General features: G+C 42.2%; 1 protein-coding gene across 1 annotated transcript in view; it reads left to right on the forward strand.

The window, feature by feature from the left end:
- Positions 1–6,266: 6,266 nt before the first annotated feature.
- Positions 6,267–17,406, forward strand: part of LOC136578224 (chloride channel protein C-like) — a 211,417-nt gene continuing 200,277 nt past the window's right edge. Inside the window, exons 1-2 of the mRNA XM_066578074.1 lie at positions 6,267–6,407; positions 11,113–11,164. Of these exons, the coding sequence (XP_066434171.1) occupies positions 6,398–6,407; positions 11,113–11,164 (62 nt within the window). The 5' untranslated portion in view covers positions 6,267–6,397. The remainder of the gene's footprint in view (positions 6,408–11,112; positions 11,165–17,406) is intronic.

Below are 17,406 nucleotides of genomic sequence, written 5' to 3' on the forward strand. Positions count from 1 at the left end.
TTCCCTGGTTGAGTCTGCGCACTTGGCCCACTTTTTTTCCCCAGCCGAGTGGTACTCTCCTAACTTTGACGAATTGTTCAGAAAACGGATCTTGTCAGTCTGCTCCCGAGATGCCCGACACCTTCCATAAACTGCTGTGGGCTCCACTGGCATCAGTGCAGCCCATATAATATGAGACCGAGCATGAGCAGGGAAATGTTGTTCCCCAAGATGCGCTCTAATTGGAGCCCATAGAAGTTTATGGAAGGTGCAGATTTCAATCAAACGCCAATGTTGGGAAAGCACCGCTCAGATGTGGAAAAAAAGTGGGTCTTTTTAACTTTTCTTCAACGAAGGGCTCAAGCAAAAACTCTTCTGCTCAAGTAGATTAACAGAAAAACTGTAAACACCATGGGACATATTTACTAATATAGGGGGACATTCATAAAAAGTTTTGGGCCCAATGTCCACTTGCACGCACGGATTCCATCTTTTGAATCCCACAGCGGAATCAGGCCATGCCCGCAGACATGGACAAAAAAATACATTTTCTTACCTGTCCAGAGCCAGCGCGGGTCTCCTCCGTGCCGGCCAGATCTTCTTTCTTCAGCACGGCGGATGCGTCTTGACACGCCGGGCGACGTGCCGGACTCATGCGCGGTACAAATTTTTAAAAATATGTCTGCCTTCCTGCAGATCCACGCAGTCCACAGTGACAGCTGTGGCTTTGCTGCAGATCGGACGGCTTCCATTGACGGATCAGATGGCTTTCCCTGCACGCCGGGGAAAAATCACACCCGCATGCTTAAAATTGTGGATGCTAATGCATCCCTATGGGCGGCTTGATTTGTGGATTTCCCATGCAGGTGCCACAGATCACATCTGAGCGACATTGGGCCTTACTCCAGTTTCTGGCATAAAAGTTGCAAATTTCTGCCAATTTTTTTCTGCACCGGGCCTGGCACTTTTTTTAAAAGTCAGTAGGTCTTGTCAGGGCTTGTGTGGCAGCCCTGGACCGACAAATTTATACATAATTTATGCAAAAAGCTGGTGTAAATTATACCTAAAATGTACGCCAGGTTGAAATTGGCATCCATTTCTCTGAAGGCACACAGAGATGCTGGAGATGCGCTGAATATATGAAGAGACGAGCCCGGTGTTGAAAATGCCAGCTTTAGTAATTTTCTCCCATTGTCTCGAAGTTAGGCAATCTATAAATGTGCCAGATATATCACAGCATCTGTCAAATTTTAAGACTGTCTACTCTATGTTTAGACCAGCAATAGGGTAGCTAAGTTATGCCAAAAAAAATTAAGTCTCCTTTCAGCCTTGTTTTTTGCAAGCTAAACATTCCCAGATCCTTAAATCGTTCCTTATAGGACATGATTTGAAGATCAATCACTATCCTGGTAACTCTTCTCTGAACTTGATCCAGTTTGTTTGTCTTTTTTTAAATTGGGGTGCCCAGAACTGGACACAGTATTCCAGATGAGGTCTGACAAAGGAAGAGTAGAGGAGGATAATAAGTATGGTATGAGATACTTTGTCAAATGCTTTACTAAAGTCAAGACATATTATATCCACCGCATTTCCCTGATTAGCCCAGTTGGTGATTCTGCCATAGAAGGAAATTAGATTTGTCTGGCATGAATTGTTTGTTACAAACCCATGCTGGCTCTGGTTAATTACTCCATTTTCATCCAAGTACTTACATACATGCTGTTTAATATTTTGTTCAAAGATCTTTTCCGGTATAGAAGTCAGGCTCACAGGCCTGTAGTTTCCTGGATCCACCTTCTTTCCTTTTTTGAAGATAGGGACAACATTTGCCCTTTTATCCAAAATTCAAGGATAGCATGATCACTGCCTCCTAAGGACCCAGTCACCTGTACTTCCTCAACCATTGCCTCCCTGTTGGTAAGACTTAGGTCCGAGATAGCAGATCCCCTTGTTTTCTTTTCTACCTTTTGGAAGGTAAAGTCAGCAAGTGCAGATAAGAATTTGTTGGATCCATTACTTTTACCTAAGAGAGATTCCCAACAAATGTCTGGATAGTTAAAATCTCCCATAATCACTATGTCATGCTTCTTTGGGAGCTTGGCCATCTGATGTAGAAAGAGTTCATCATTATCTTCTGCTTGTCCAGGCGGCCTATAGTAAATGCCTACAATAATGTGCTTTCTGTTGTTCTCTCTTTGTATTCTTACCCAAACAGTTTCTACAGAACTCCCATGCTCTGAAGCTTGAATCTCTGTGGAGATTAATGTTTTCCTAATATACAACGCAATACCTACTCCCCCTTTTTTAGGTCTGTTTCTTATAAATAGGTTGTATTCTTCAAGCCTTGTATTCCAATCATGTGTATCAACCTACCAAGTTTCCGTGATGCCTATGACATCATATTTCTCTTCCTATGTTAGGAAATCCAATTCCTTTTGTTTGTTTCCCACACTCTGTGCATTTGTGTAAACCCATTTTAGTTTGTGATCGGTGTCTCTTGCTCCTCTACTTGCCTTCTGACTTTTTTGTCTTTGCTCTTTTTTTCAACTTCTAAAAAGAAATCACAGTAGTAGGGAACGTCTATATAGTAATTAGCAGGCCCTTCACAGAAATAGACTTAAAATAACAACTTTTATTAAACTCAGTTAAAACTCTGGGCTAACTTAAATAACTTAAACTTAAAATAACGACAAGACACAAAGACTGGGGCTATGCTAGATTACTAATCCCCATGGTAAATAGAATATTTTTAGGATAGACTGTCCCCACTAGGTATTGTAATCGTACCTGAGGAAGTGGTAGTCACCTTTAAGTAGGATACTAACTCAAGAGCGGTGCATGGACAGATGAGTTGGACCTTTTGGAGGGTATATTATTATACCTATTCTATGTGTACACTATCTTACACATGCAACATAGGAGAAGACCAGACTGTATTGCAGAGATCCTAATAGTCTCACAGTATAGGTCACCTTGTTGGCCCGTTTGTGGGGTAACAGTAAACCCTAGTGATTAAAAGAGGTTGTTTCATATGGATGTAACCAGGATGCAATCTTCTCACATCAGGATAATCGATGCATACCTGGTGGAAATGAAATTTAAAGCTAATAGATTTGCTTTGAGAAGTGTTTCAAGCTGATTCTGGGGTTTATAAATCAACTGCTCTGATATGGTTGTTCATCAATCGACTGCTGAACGCGTTTCCCTGTTCCAATGGTGAATGGTTCATCAGGAGCTATTTGCCAGATAGGCCAGGAGTTATAATGTGTAATACTCAGAGCTTGAAGAATCACTATAATAGTAGTTCTTGTCGTATATTACTGATGTAGGTGAGGAAACCGGCACTCACAGGTGAGTAAAAAGATTAGAAATGAGCACCTATATTGCCGTATAGACCAAGTCACCTATACTTGGCTACTAATGAGCTGTAGTACACAACTACAGTGTAGTTTGCTACAATTGCTTTAGATGGTCAGCAAAAGAAGCGCAGCCCTGCCTCTTGTGTAGGAGGATAGCCAAATATTGTAGCTGTGTTCAGAGAGAGGCCAGCAAGTGTTTAGTTAGAGATAAGGAATATATATAGATGGTCATGCTGCCTAAGCTCAAATTAGGAAGGTGGGTCAACTCTACAACGTAGGCAGAGTGCCCCTAGCTATTTCCCTGCGCTGTAGACCAAGTAGCCAAGTATTAGAGATAGAACAAAATAATAAAAGATAGCGCCTGTGGCTATGATGGTGAGCAACAGCTATATGGTTCAACTTCTAATACCAAGAGTCTCAAATGTATTAATTAGCTGTATATTTTTACCTGGCCTTTCACTTCCCTTCCCATATTGTTCTAGGTTAAAGCTTTCCTAATGAGTGAAGCAAGAAGGCACCCACCAAATATATGCTTATCTGTTTTTGTAAGGTGCAATCTGTCTCTAGAAAGTAGTCCATCATTTATCACTACATAAGACCTACAAAAGAAAAGATATCCATTCTGGTTTGGAATAAATACATTGGATACAATACAAAATAAAATTATAAATGCCCTTTAAAATTCAGCATTCCAATATGTGATATTTTGCTCTGGTCATCAAGACCCCAAACACCCTTGGTCACATTTCATGGCTATTCTTTTTGTAATATGTCTTTATAACACCCAAACATCCATTATCCACAACAATTCGGGATTAAGAAAGCTTACAGCTAGAGATGAGCGAGCATACTCGCTAAGGACAATTGCTCGATCGAGCATTGTCCTTAGCGAGTACCTGCCCGCTCGGAAGAAAAGGTTAGGCTGAGAGGTGAGAAGTGAGTTGCGGCAGTGAGCAGGGGGGAGTGGGGGGGGGGGGGAGAGGGAAAGAGAAATCTCCCCTCCGTTCCTCCCCGCTCTCCCCCACCGCAGCCGAATCTTTTCTTCCGAGAGGGCAGGTACTCGCTAAGGGCAATGCTCGATCGAGTAATTGCCCTTAGCGAGTATGCTCGCTCATCTCTACTTACAGCCAAGTGGATCCTGAAACTTTTGCCAACTGAACAGAAGAGGAGATGTGTGGAGACATAGGTGGCTGTTTTGGAGCATTTTGCAAGAAATGAGTCAGATTTCCTGGGAAAAAAAGCAAATGGCAACCATTTTTTGGGATAAGTAGGGAGTTCTGCTCATGGACCTCCCAAAGGGTTCAACCATCAATGCAACATATTACTGTTCATTATTGACAAAGCTGATGCAAAATATTAGGGAACAATGTTGAAGGAAAGCTCTCCAAAGGTGTCATCCTGCTGCATGACAATGCTCTGTCACACACTGCATGTGCCAGTATTGCAAAAATGACCTCCTTAGGCTTTCAACTGATGCCCCATCTACCCAATTCACCTGACCTGGCTCTGTCTGACTACCATCTGTTCTCCAATCTCAAAAAACACCTAAAGGGACAACGGTTTGGGAGTGTTTTGGAGGCAACTAATGAAGCACATGAGGGCGTTTGACCAGCAGTCGGAAGAATTCTATTTGCAGGGACTCAAAAAGCTGCAGGAGAGATGTCACAAGAGCAGTGACATCCTGGGGGGAATATGTAGAATAGTGGGGCAGTTTCAGCTTCCTAGCTCCATTTTTTCTGGGTAAGGCTCAATACTTATCAGCACCTCATACAGTTTACAGAGATATCAAAACATTATAAGGATGTTAGCAGATAAGCGTTAGAGAACATGGCTAACGCTTGCATTTTACCTGTTGCTGCCGGACTGCACGAGGTCTTGTGACTTAAGACAGTGAATGTGACAGCGCAGGGTTTTTTTGTTGTTAATTTGCATCAGTGCTTTGATTTTGCCACAGACCAGTTTAGCGGGAAACATTACACAACTATTGGTACTGACATCATCTGTCACTCACTATGTGACCTGAACATACTTCCAAATACATGGCATTTACTATAAATACGGGACAATTTTCCTGTTGTCATATGCTGAGAATTACAGGTACATGAATGGGGCATGTCCTTTATGATAACATGACATGCTAAATGAACTCTAGGTCAATGGTAGACCAGAGCTAAGGATGTCATGTTGAATACTTGCAATATTCTCCTTTGCAGTCCTTTTCTAATAACAGTGAAAGTCAAGACACTACAAGTTAGACCTTTTTTTAGCAGTTTTAATAAAATCCTGCAGATCTATATAGGTGCTTGAGACTTGTGCTTAGTCTGTTGCTTAAAGGGACTATACCACAATAGACTAGATTCAGAGAACAGGGGTCCCGTGTCCCCGTCTTCTTATCACTGGGGGCTCACTGCAACCATCCACAGTGACATCAGATTGAGCGGTGGTTGGTTTGCGCTGTGCTGATCCATTTATTTCAATAGAGCTGAAGGTAACAGACGAGTACAAGTCGTTGGTTATCTCCAGCAGCCCCATTGAAGATGGATAGAATGGCGCTGTACATGCGTGATCGCTGCTCCATGCAGTCGTCTCCTCACCTTAGGTGGTGTAGTGAGCCCACAATGATGAGGAGAGGGGGACAGGGGACGCCTGTTCTCAGTCTCAGTGGTAAAACCCCACCGATTAGACTTTTATCACCTATCCTGTGGATAAGTGATAAATATCAATCGTGGTACAATTAATGTAAAGGCTATAGAGACCTTTGAACCCATTTTTATTGCAATGTATCTGCTTTTATAAGACAGGTGAGTGCACTGTAGTTTACTAGTATGCTGGGTAGAGGAGGAACAGGACAAGTGCAGATACTTTTGTCCGCCTCCTGTTATGACTACAAACAAGACAAAATGAGACTTAGTTATTTTTTTACTCTACAAAACTGTTGATGGAATAACAGAGTGGGCTACATGATGTTACGGCCAGACTGTACAAACCTCACCCTACGAAGAACTCTTCTAAGTATTATTCCACAGGGAAAGGGATCACTGTAATTTATCCTGCACACCATGATTTCAGGTAACGATCTATTATCATAATATATAATCAAGGTTTATTATCCTTCACTACAATAAGCAGTAATTATTAAAATGTTGCTCCTGGTGTTACTATATGCAGAGTCATAAATTGGACAAGATTGTGCTACCAAGTGTGCAACTGTAAAACCTTGTCAAGTTCATGTATATCTGTCAGCAGCTGTATGTTTGTTTTTGTGCTTAACAAATAAATGTATTTAATGTACCAGGGTAAGTCCTTAGTAATATCCACAGTGTACAGATCAAGCAGAATTTGTTATCTTTTTGAGGTAGTAATTTTAGTGCATTATATCTGAATAGTTTGACAGGTAATCCCATGTAAACTCATAGATAATGCATAGTGATTAGAGATGAGCGAGTATACTCCCTAAGGCACATTACTCGAGCGAGTACTGCCTTAGCCGAGTATCTCCCCGTTCGTCTCTAAAGATTCGGGGGCCGGTGCTGATGACAGGTGAGGAGCGGAGGGAGGGGGGGGGGGGAGAGGGAGATCTCCCCTCCGTTCCTCCCCTCTCTCCCCCGCCGCTCCCCGCCAGCCCCCGAATCTTTAGAGACGAGCGGGGAGATACTCGGCTAAGGCACTACTCGCTCGAGTAATGTGCCTTAGCGAGTATACTCGCTCATCTCTAATAGTGATTTCACAATTAGTTGTGCTCAGGATAACTCTGTATATGTGCCTTTACTATATATAGTTATACAATTACCTTTATAAAGTCTTCTTTCTGAGAGATTATCATACATGTTATATTTCTTTTAGTGTCTCATTGACGTATTGTATGACTATGCTAGTTGTGGGAATAAAAGTGATGATAAAAAATACAAAATCAGATCCCTACACACTAGAGATGAGCGAGCGTACTCGTTAAGGCAATTTACTCGAGCGAGTATCGCCATTTTCGAGTACATGCATGCTTGTCTGAAAAGGTTCGGGGGGGCCGGCGGGGGTGAATGGTGAGTTGCGGGAGTGAGCAGGGGGAAGCGGGGGGGAGAGAGAATCTTTTCGGGCAAGCAGGCATATACTCGAAAATGGCGATACTCGCTGGAGTAATTTCCCTTAACGATTATGCTTGCTCATCTCTACTACACACACATTATCATTTAAAGAGTCTCAAGTGTGTTAATGGCTCTTTTTTCTCTTTTGTTCCTACATAACTCTTTTTAAGGAATGTTCAGGTCTAATAGTAACTGAGAATAGTAACTGCATGATTTCAAGGTAGCCATCACCTCTTTGGCTTTATATGCTGTAGAGGCAAGATTCAGTGCAATGAGTATTGGGGACTAGCTGCTATGTTATATGTAATCATAGGTGTCAGTGCATAACAATTCACTAGGCAGATCTGTTTTGTTTGAATACATACTGATATTGGTAAACAATACAATGAAATATGATTACTATAAAGAGACAAGGAATATGAAAAACATAGATACAAAGTAACATACCACTAAATGAATACATAACATTAATATGAAAATATTATACTTTGTAGAAAGCTGGTGGATGTGTAGACTCTTTTTCTTTCACTCTATTCATTCATAGGGATAAAGCTAGGCTTTTTCTATAACTCCAGGCAAATATTCAATGTAGTGCCCTTGTAACAAACTAAAAAATAACTACAAGCTTTATATCCATGAAGCCAGGTAAAGGCCTATTTAGAAACAACGATTATCGCTCAAAATTCCCTCAAAAGCCGTCTATTGAGCGATAATCGTTGTGTCTAACTGGACCGACATCGTGCAGTTTTCGTTAAGCAGTTGCTGATCGTTGTCTTTCAGCATGATGAAAGACAGAGATGAGCCTTATCAGGAGTTCACAGGAGGATACAGCTGAGACTATTATTTCAGCTGTATCCCGCTCCCTGAACACAGTAAAGGTATGAAGAACACAGTGGTCCAGCTGTGTTCTGCATACCCCGCTCAGAGCGCACAGCTGTATACCAGCTGAGCGCTCCATGAACAGCCAGGGTATGCAGAACACAGCGGTCCAGCTGTGTTCTGCATACCCCGCTCGAAGTGCTCGGCTGAAAAAACAGCTGGGCGCTCCAAGCAGAGAACAGCTGGATGCAGAAGACAAGCCGCCCCGCTTGTCTGCTGCATTCTCTGCTCGTAGCGCTCAGCTGTATAACAGCTGGGCGCTCTGAGCAGAGAACAGCTGGATGCAAAAAACAAGCAGCCCCGCTTGTCTTCTGTATACCCCACTCAGAGCGCAAAGTGATCGATCAACATTTAAGTGATCACCTTGCGCTATAAAGGTACACAATGATTATGGCTCAAAAGTCGCTCAAAAGACATCTTTTGAGCGATAATCACTGTGTCTAAACCAGGCTTAAAGTAACAATGCGCAAAGAAATGACCAATCAGTTCTGAAGTGCTAGCACAATAGTTCCGATCACATATATATATACCCAAAGTGTTTCTTACTAGTTTCCATATAATAGTGCTATCTACATGTAAGTCCCCAAAAGAGTAGTACCCATTGTGCCTCTTCAGTGCTCACTTATTAGTGCCAACAATAGTATAGTAGTTCCTATTAACAATGTCAGCTATAGTTTCCATTAATACTGTGTCATAAATGCTAAGGTTTTATGCATAGTCACATTTCCAACAATAATACATGCCCTTATATAATGCTGCATGCTGTTGCCAGCAGCTCTGTCCTATAGATGGAAATATAGTAGGATATGTGGACAAAGATTGTCCAATTGAAATAACACCTTTAATTCATGCTGGTGCCTCCCCCACACTCAGTACTTGGAGTATATGCCCTGCCAAAACCTCCAACTATACCACTGTCTGACAGTGTACTAATGGATCGCTGTACAGGAAGACGTTAAATGTCGACACTAAACATTAAAGTGTATTGATAAAACATGGTATGAGAGAGGCCTTATCTGTCCAAAGATCTGCCCATGCATAATCATGCAACTGTAGCCCAAAGCCGGCCTTGTAGACTAAGTACTGCACATAGTATGGGGATGAGAATAAACGATTTTTGTTTAGCTCTTTTTTGTACGCCTCATGCAGAAGCAATCAATACACTACAAGTATTATTTTCTCCTTATTTTATAGAAAAGGAAAAGGTCCAAACAGGGTGCACTCATTATGACAACTCTTCTTAAAAAGCAGTATGTTTAGCTTCTTTAAAGTGTAACAGTCATTTCAATACATTTTTTATATGAAGAATAGACAAATTTTAAGCCTTTTTTCCCAGTCTATTTAATTTACAATAGAAAATCTGTTTTCAGAGTCTGAGCTTATCCTAAGGTTAATTTACCATAGGGAGTGCGATATTGGCCCGTAAAACTCATTTCAAAATCGCGCTTGCCAATGAGTGATTTCCCCGCAGATGCGAGGCGTTTTTGTGTTAAAACCGCCTTGCATCACTTCAGGGAAGTAGCAGTGGAGGATCACCGAGTGTTTCCCAATGCACCTCACAAGCTGTACGATTCGGTGTTGACCCCATTGAAAACAATGGGCGATGTGATGCGAGGCATTCTGGGGGAATGCCCAAAAATAGGACATGTAGTGATTTTTTCCCCGTGCCGTAATCGGAAAAAAATTGCTCATGTGTATAATTCCATTCAAAAGAATGGGGTTCATATTTGTGAAAGATTTATGTGTCTCGCAATGCACAAATTTTGCAAGATTTTCTGGGCCATGTGAAAGCGGCCTAAAACTGTTGCTAAGAAAAATCCTTCTTTAGCTGCATAGCTGAATGCAGCTACTGAGTTCAGGGGTGGCTGCTTCAGTGTGTCTGCAGCCTTCAACAAATATTCCTGGCAAAGTTCTGGGCATACAAGTGTTTTATTGCAAATGGGCTTTTATCTCTGTAATACTTTTATTTCCCTCTGTACTAACATCATCTTCTGTCTCTGGCTTAGAAAGATGGATTCAGCTTCCCTTCACAGCATCCCCACTCCACTCCCTGAGTACCCAGTGCACTGTATCTGCATTAAAAAAGCATTTATTTTGTTGCAGGTGCATTTGTATAGGAGTGACTGCCTACATATATCGTGCACTCCATTTGCCCACCTGTCCCAGGTGGTTCAGTGATAGTATATAGTCTCAGTGCATTGGGTATAATACTGAGACACATATCCAATGCACTAAGATTGTGCACCGTGTACTTGGAGAGCAGAGTGGGCTTGCTGTGAAGAGAATCTGAATGTGGCTTACTGTGTGTGTGTGTGTATAAGCAGGGGGTGGAGAGATAAATTCAGCAGGAATATCTGCAAGGAATATCTATTTCAGGCAGCAGGCACACTGAAGGAGCCATACCCCATACTCGGTAGTTGTATCTAGCTATGCAGCTGAAGATGGATTTTCCTTAGCAACAGTCTTCAGCTGTGTAGCTCAATAGTATAGTGGCAGGCTTTAAAGAGAGATTTTCTATTCAATACATCCACAATCAGTTAATTAAATATATGGAAAATCACCTCTTCTTAACATAAAAAAATTAAATGATGGTTACAATTGAATTTGCTCTAGGCGTACATTTGAATTGCCTTTCTATGACACCTCAATATAATGCCCATAAGCCCTAATAAGGCATATATATTTATAAAGATCTTTGTAAATTTTATGAAGAGTTGTTTTGAACAGACCAAAGTTTGAGCAGTTGCCTATTGAATTTTCACTGCTTAATGAACTCTAGGAAATTGTGAAATGCTGAACTTATGTTTTTCCTGCAGCTTGCTGGAGATCTGGATATACTCAAATCAAGGATTCCAACCCATCAGCCCAGTAAGTTCATTCAGATACTACAACTGAGTAGGAAAGGTAAAAGCGAAATATTTTCTCTCCAGACATTCTTTGGATGGCGTCTCTTGATTCAATAGCAATAATATATTTTAATGTATAGCTTTTGCACTTGATAACTTTTATGAATTAAAACTAAATTTTGTGACCAGCTGTCACTTCCTTCCCCTTATTCATCTTGGTAGATCATGCATACTATATAACTGAGCAAGTTATTTGCAGCGGTGAAAGAAGGAAAGAGCTGGAGCTACTCTGATGAGGATCCGGTGTGGAGAAGAGCCGAGTGTAGATTCCAGTGGGTGATGTCTTTTAGTAATTAGTGAAGAAAGTTGTGTACATTTCTAGTCCTGATGCTGCCAGATCAGTGACTCTGCAACCTGTTAGGGCTGGCTAGTGTAGAAGTGGAGAAGGAAAGAAGAAAAGCCACTGATTTAATGGCGCAATCTTTTTGGTCGTGCCATTACATCAGTGTTTTTTCGTCTTTCCTTCTCTAATATAACTGAGCAAGAGGGAGGACGGGCAACACAAGTGAAGGAACTTCACAGGGTAATAATAATGTGAAATAGTTTATTGTGACATACAAAGTAAATTTTTTTATTGATCATGACTTAGTTTAAATGGGTTGTCCAAAAAGTAATTTCAATAATTTTCACTTTGCTATATATGTACTCCTGGAGAGATACATAGTGCAGCACCGCGTTGTTTGACTATGGCTCAATGCAACTCCTTCTCACCTGAGATATGCTGATGAGGAGGAATGGGAAGCTTGAGTCTGCTAACATTTCTTAGTACGAAAACCCCTTTAAGCTTTATTTGCAGAAATCCAGAAAGGTCCTTAGTTACATAGTTGCCTACATTAAAAGCCAAAAAAAGGCAAATGTCCATCAAATTCAACATTTTTCGATCAGTTATACAGGATTAATTGCTCAATGCTGTCTGTTATTAAATAATCATCTAGCACAGTGTGTCCCAAACTCCAGACCTTACCATCCCCAACAGAGAATGTTTTCATGGTTTCCTATACACAGAATGCTCTATTTTAAATGCTGATATAGTATCTTCCATTACGACCTCTTGGGGTAGGGCATTACATACTTTGACTACTCTAACTTTACTATATAGCTACATACATCAACTTTCCTCCACATGCAATAGAAGTACCCTGGTCCTTTGTACAGACCTTGGAAAGAATGAATCCTGTTCCAGTTCTTTGAATTACCCCAACATATATTCATACATGTAAATGAAATCACGTCTAAGGCCTCATGTCCACGGGGAAAATCAGGCCCGCTACGGATTCTACATGGAGAATCTGCAGCGGGTCCCTCCTGCCCCGCGGACATGAGCGCTGAAAATAGGAATTTAAAAGAATTTACCCATCCGGAGCGGTTCGGGGAAGTCTTCTCTTCCTCACGGCCGGATCTTCTTTTTCGGCCGGCGGATGAACTCGTCACGGCTGCGGCACGTCGCCGACGTGCCGCGCGCACGCGCCGGGCACATCCGCCGAGCCGAAGCAAGAAAGATGCGACCGTGAGGAAGAGAAGACCTTCCCGGTCCGCTCCGGATGGGTAAATTCTTTTAAATTCCTATTTTAGGTCTCCCGCGGATCCGGACGGCTTCCATAGGCTTCAATAGAAGCCCGCGGGAGACCCGCATGAAAATGGAGCATGGTCCAGATTTTTTCATGCTCCATTTTTTTTAAAATCACTTTTATTGACCATCCGCGGGTATTTATCTACCCGCGGGTGGTCAATGCATCCCTATGGGGTGCGGATCCGCGCGCGGGAGGAGTTAAAATCCGCTGCAGATTTTAATTCTTCTTTTGACCGTGGACATGAGGCCTTAAGCATCTCTTTTCGAAACTGAACAAGCCTGAGTGTTCTAGCCTCTCATTATAGGAGAGCCCTCCCATCCCATTTAATAATCTAGTTGCCCGCCTTTGAACCCTCTCCAGTTCCCCATCTCCTTTTTAGACTGTGGAGTCTAAAGCTGAATCCCACACTCCAGAAGAAGTATCACAAGAGATCTATAGAGGGGAAATATTACATTGGGATCACAGGGTTTAAGCTCTCTTTTTATGCACTGTACAATCGTAACTGCTTTTGCAGCTGCTACTTGACATTAATTATTGCACCTTAGCTTGCTTGTAACTAGAATACCTAACTCCTTCTCTTATCCTGTTTTTCCACTTTTATTCCATGTAAGGTACATTTACCAACATTAAAATTCATCTGCCATGTACTTGTCCATCCTGCCAACTTATCCAGGTTTTTCTACAAGATCTTACGTTCAAGAAGTTTTGTATCATGATGAAAAACTAACTCTTTACACTACCTTCAATCCCAACCACAAGTTCATTAATAAAGAGATTAAGAAGAATTGGGCCTGATAATCTAATAGTAAAACAGATCCCTGTGGAACCCCACTGCTAACTTTAGCCCATTTTAATTATGTACCATTTACAATTCTTTGTTCAGCTGTCATCGTGAATGTTATGTGGACTCCATAGACTTTTTATGGAGCCCATACACCACTGCGAGCAGAGACAGAAACAGCCGAACAGGCTCAGCCCTTAGATAAGCCCTTCTGCCCATTTGTGTTAGGGATCCAAGGGGTTTCCGTACCCAGATCCCCACTAATCAAAACTTCTGACATCTCACTATCACATGTCAGATGCTTTTAAAAGGTTTTGTTACTCTTTAAATACTTTAGAAAAATGTACAGTACATGTATATGTTTCCCATCAGCCACGTGACTAAAATCCAGAGTTGCACTTATCTCCCCACGCATGTTGGTTAGTCAGGGTACTACTATCCTACAAGTACAAGTCATCATGTGAGCCAGCTGGTCCGGGTGACAAATACATGGATTTGGGCTTGAAACATACAAAAGCAAAATAATAATTTCCAAGTTTACAATAAACATTGTGTATCCTGTTATGATGGCCTTGGTATGGTGATTCTACTGTGCACTCCTGTTTTCTATAGATACTGCTTAATTATATCCAAATTATCCCAGTACCAGTGTAATATACAGATGATGTAGAAACAGAAGTTACATGGGGTGGACAAAAATATGGAAACGCTACATGAAATGCATGCCTTAAAATCTGTCTCTACATGTCTTATTGAAATGTGATTTATAATCCCATGTAACCTAAGTGGAGCTAATATGACACAGATGCTGCTGGGCAGAAGGGAACATCTGCCCGAGCAACAAGATTCAATTGGTCAGGAGTTTGAGCCACTCAGCTGCTGTTGCCAGATGGCTCCCAAAACAACCCAGAGCAGTGCAAGAGGTGAAATAAACACAAATTTGTCAGGAACGCTCTCAGCCAAGCAGAGTTCAAGAGGGTAGCTCAGTGCTAATAGCTAAAATCCCGTGCATTTTGTATGGTGTTCCATACTTCTGTCCACCCCCTGTATATCACGAGAGATAGGAGAATGTATTAATGTCAGTATGGTAAGTATCAGGATATACACCAGCAGCCAAGGCTCTTTTATCTGTTGTAATTCGCAGAATCCTTTTTCCTGCACTTAAATACGCATGCCTTGTGGTAATGCAACATTTTTATCTGAATCTGATATTTTCATGCTTTTCACAATTCACTGTAAAGTAGAAATGAACATGGAGTTGAAAACACTTTTCCTATACAGCCATGGGCAGACTAAAATGTACTTCGCTACCATATATTTATCTCTATTGCTGCCTCATTTATAGCCACATTAGTCAGTAATTGTAGGCATAATTGGAGCATTTAGGACATATTCTCATGTGTTGAATGGTACCAATAGTGCGCCGTGCAACCACGCAGCAAAACCGTGTGCTTTTACTGTGATTTACTATGGTTTTGAAAACTTTATTGTTTTTTTTCAATTTTCCTGCAAGTCTCATACAATATACGGGTAAAACTAGTTGAAATGACTTGCCACATTGCAAAACTGCAGTAATTCATGGTAAATTATGCCTGGAATTGCTGTGCAGTAATTGGCGGCCATTCCACACATAATAATACACCCACATAAAAATTCTTGGGAAATCAAATTATCCGCTGCTGTGCTCAGGTGCTAACAGGAGAATTGTATATACTTGCAAGGGTATTCTGGTTTCAGAACCTCTTTTACACACCTAATGTAACTAAAACGAGCCATCTGTCCTTAAAGGGGTTCTACCAGAAAATACTTTTATCACCCAAGCTGATAAAAGTCTGATTGGTGGGGGAGCTCTCTGCTGAGACCACCATCAATTTTAAGAACGGGGTTTCTGTGTCCCCTTTTGTGCCGTTGCAGGCTCGCTGCCTCACATGCAGTGATGCCACATTGAAGGGAGCGATGGCCGAGCATATACGGCTGACACTCTATTAATTTTAATGGGGCTGACAGAAGCCGAATACAAGCCCTTGGCTATCTCCGGCAGCCCCATTGACAATGAATAGAGCAGCACTGCACATACGCAACTGCGACCGTATTCCATCTCCTGCTGACTAATCACCAGTGAGCTCCTAAGTAGAGGAGGTACAGATGGTTTGAATGAATAAAATACGAGTTATACTGAATGTTTTCGCACAAATAGGACTTCATGCACAAAGCAGCAGGTGCCTTTTAAAGTATAATCCAGCTCTCAGCATTTTATATTTCTAAATAAAAAAGTATTAGTAACTTTTCTAACACATTGCATTTTTTGCACTGATTTTGACATATTTATTTTTCAGGATCCGCAGATACATAAATGATAAAATTAAAAAAAAAAAATCAATTTAATTCTAAGGCCTCCCTCACGTTTACTGCAGTTTCAGCAGCGTTGTCAGGCATTTTTGGTTTTCAGCGAAGGATGCTAAAGCAAAAAAAATCACTAGTCACGTAGCTGCCACCACTTAAAGGGGTTGTCCCGAGGCAGCAAGTGGGTCTATACACTTCTGTATGGCCATAATAATGCACTTTGTAATGTACATTGTGCATTAATTATGAGCCATACAGAAGTTATAAAAAGTTTTATACTTACCTGCTCCGTTGCTGGCGTCCTCGTCTCCATGGTGCCGACTAATTTTCGCCCTCCGATGGCCAAATTAGCCGCGCTTGCGCAGTCCGGGTCTTCTCCTCTTCTCTATGGGGCTCCGTGTAGCTCCGTGTAGCTCCGCCCCGTCACGTGCCGATTCCAGCCAATCAGGAGGCTGGAATCGGCAATGGACCGCACAGAAGCCCTGCGGTCCATGGAGACAGAGGATCCCGGCGGCCATCTTCAGCAGGTGAGTATGAAGACGCCGGACCGCCGGGATTCAGGTAAGCGCTGTGGGGGTTGTTTTTTTAACCCCTGCATCGGGGTTGTCTCGCGCCGAACGGGGGGGGGGGGGGGGGGGGGGTTAAAAAAAAACAACCCTGTTTCGGCGCGGGACAACCCCTTTAAGAGACCCTGCCGCTATTCTCTGGAGCTCCGGGCAGGCTTGCAGGCACTTGTCATCGCCGACAGAGGATCTTTTGCTAGTGACGGGGTTTGAAGACCCTGTCTACAGCAAGAGATTGATGAGTCCGCTGAGTATCAGCAGGCTTAGCCAATCACAGCCAGCGCTGGATGCACCAATCACAGCCATTCATTTAATGGCTGTGATTGGTACATTGATTGCCGGCGCCTGCTGACACTCGGTGGGATCAGCCAATCAGAGCAATCTTTTGCTGGGAGGCGGTGATTTTAATCCTTGTCACTAGCAATTGATGATTTTTCTGCTTGACAAAAACAGGCAAGCCTGCCCGGAGCTGCAGAGAACAGCGGCAGGGTCTCCAGCGGCGGCAGCTAGGTGAGTAGTGATTTTTTTTCTTTAGCATCCTTGGCTGAAAACCAAAAATGCATGACAACATTTTTTTTTTAGGTAGTGCAGTTAGCGCTTGCGTTTAGCGCTGCCAAAAACGTGGTACCAAGTTGTGTGACATTTTCAGCAGCGCTAAAACCACTACCTATTCATTTCAATGGGTGACGCAGGGCTGAAAACGGCCAAAGATGGAACATGCATCGCTGTCAAAATGCAGCATTAAAGGCAGCGCTGAAAAGGTAGTGCTAAACGCAGTACAAAAACGTCTGTGAGAGGGAGGCCTAAGGGTCCTCCACATGGGACAATTGTTAGACACTTTTCACCTGACTGTCATCGCAGCGATAATCGTTCAGTGAATGGAGGTGAGCGGGCCGGAAATCATTACAGGCAAATCATTGTTCGATTTTTATGCCTGCAGAAACCG

This window comes from Eleutherodactylus coqui, chromosome 9 (genome assembly GCF_035609145.1).
Source record: "Eleutherodactylus coqui strain aEleCoq1 chromosome 9, aEleCoq1.hap1, whole genome shotgun sequence".
NCBI classification, from domain to species: Eukaryota; Metazoa; Chordata; class Amphibia; order Anura; family Eleutherodactylidae; genus Eleutherodactylus; species Eleutherodactylus coqui.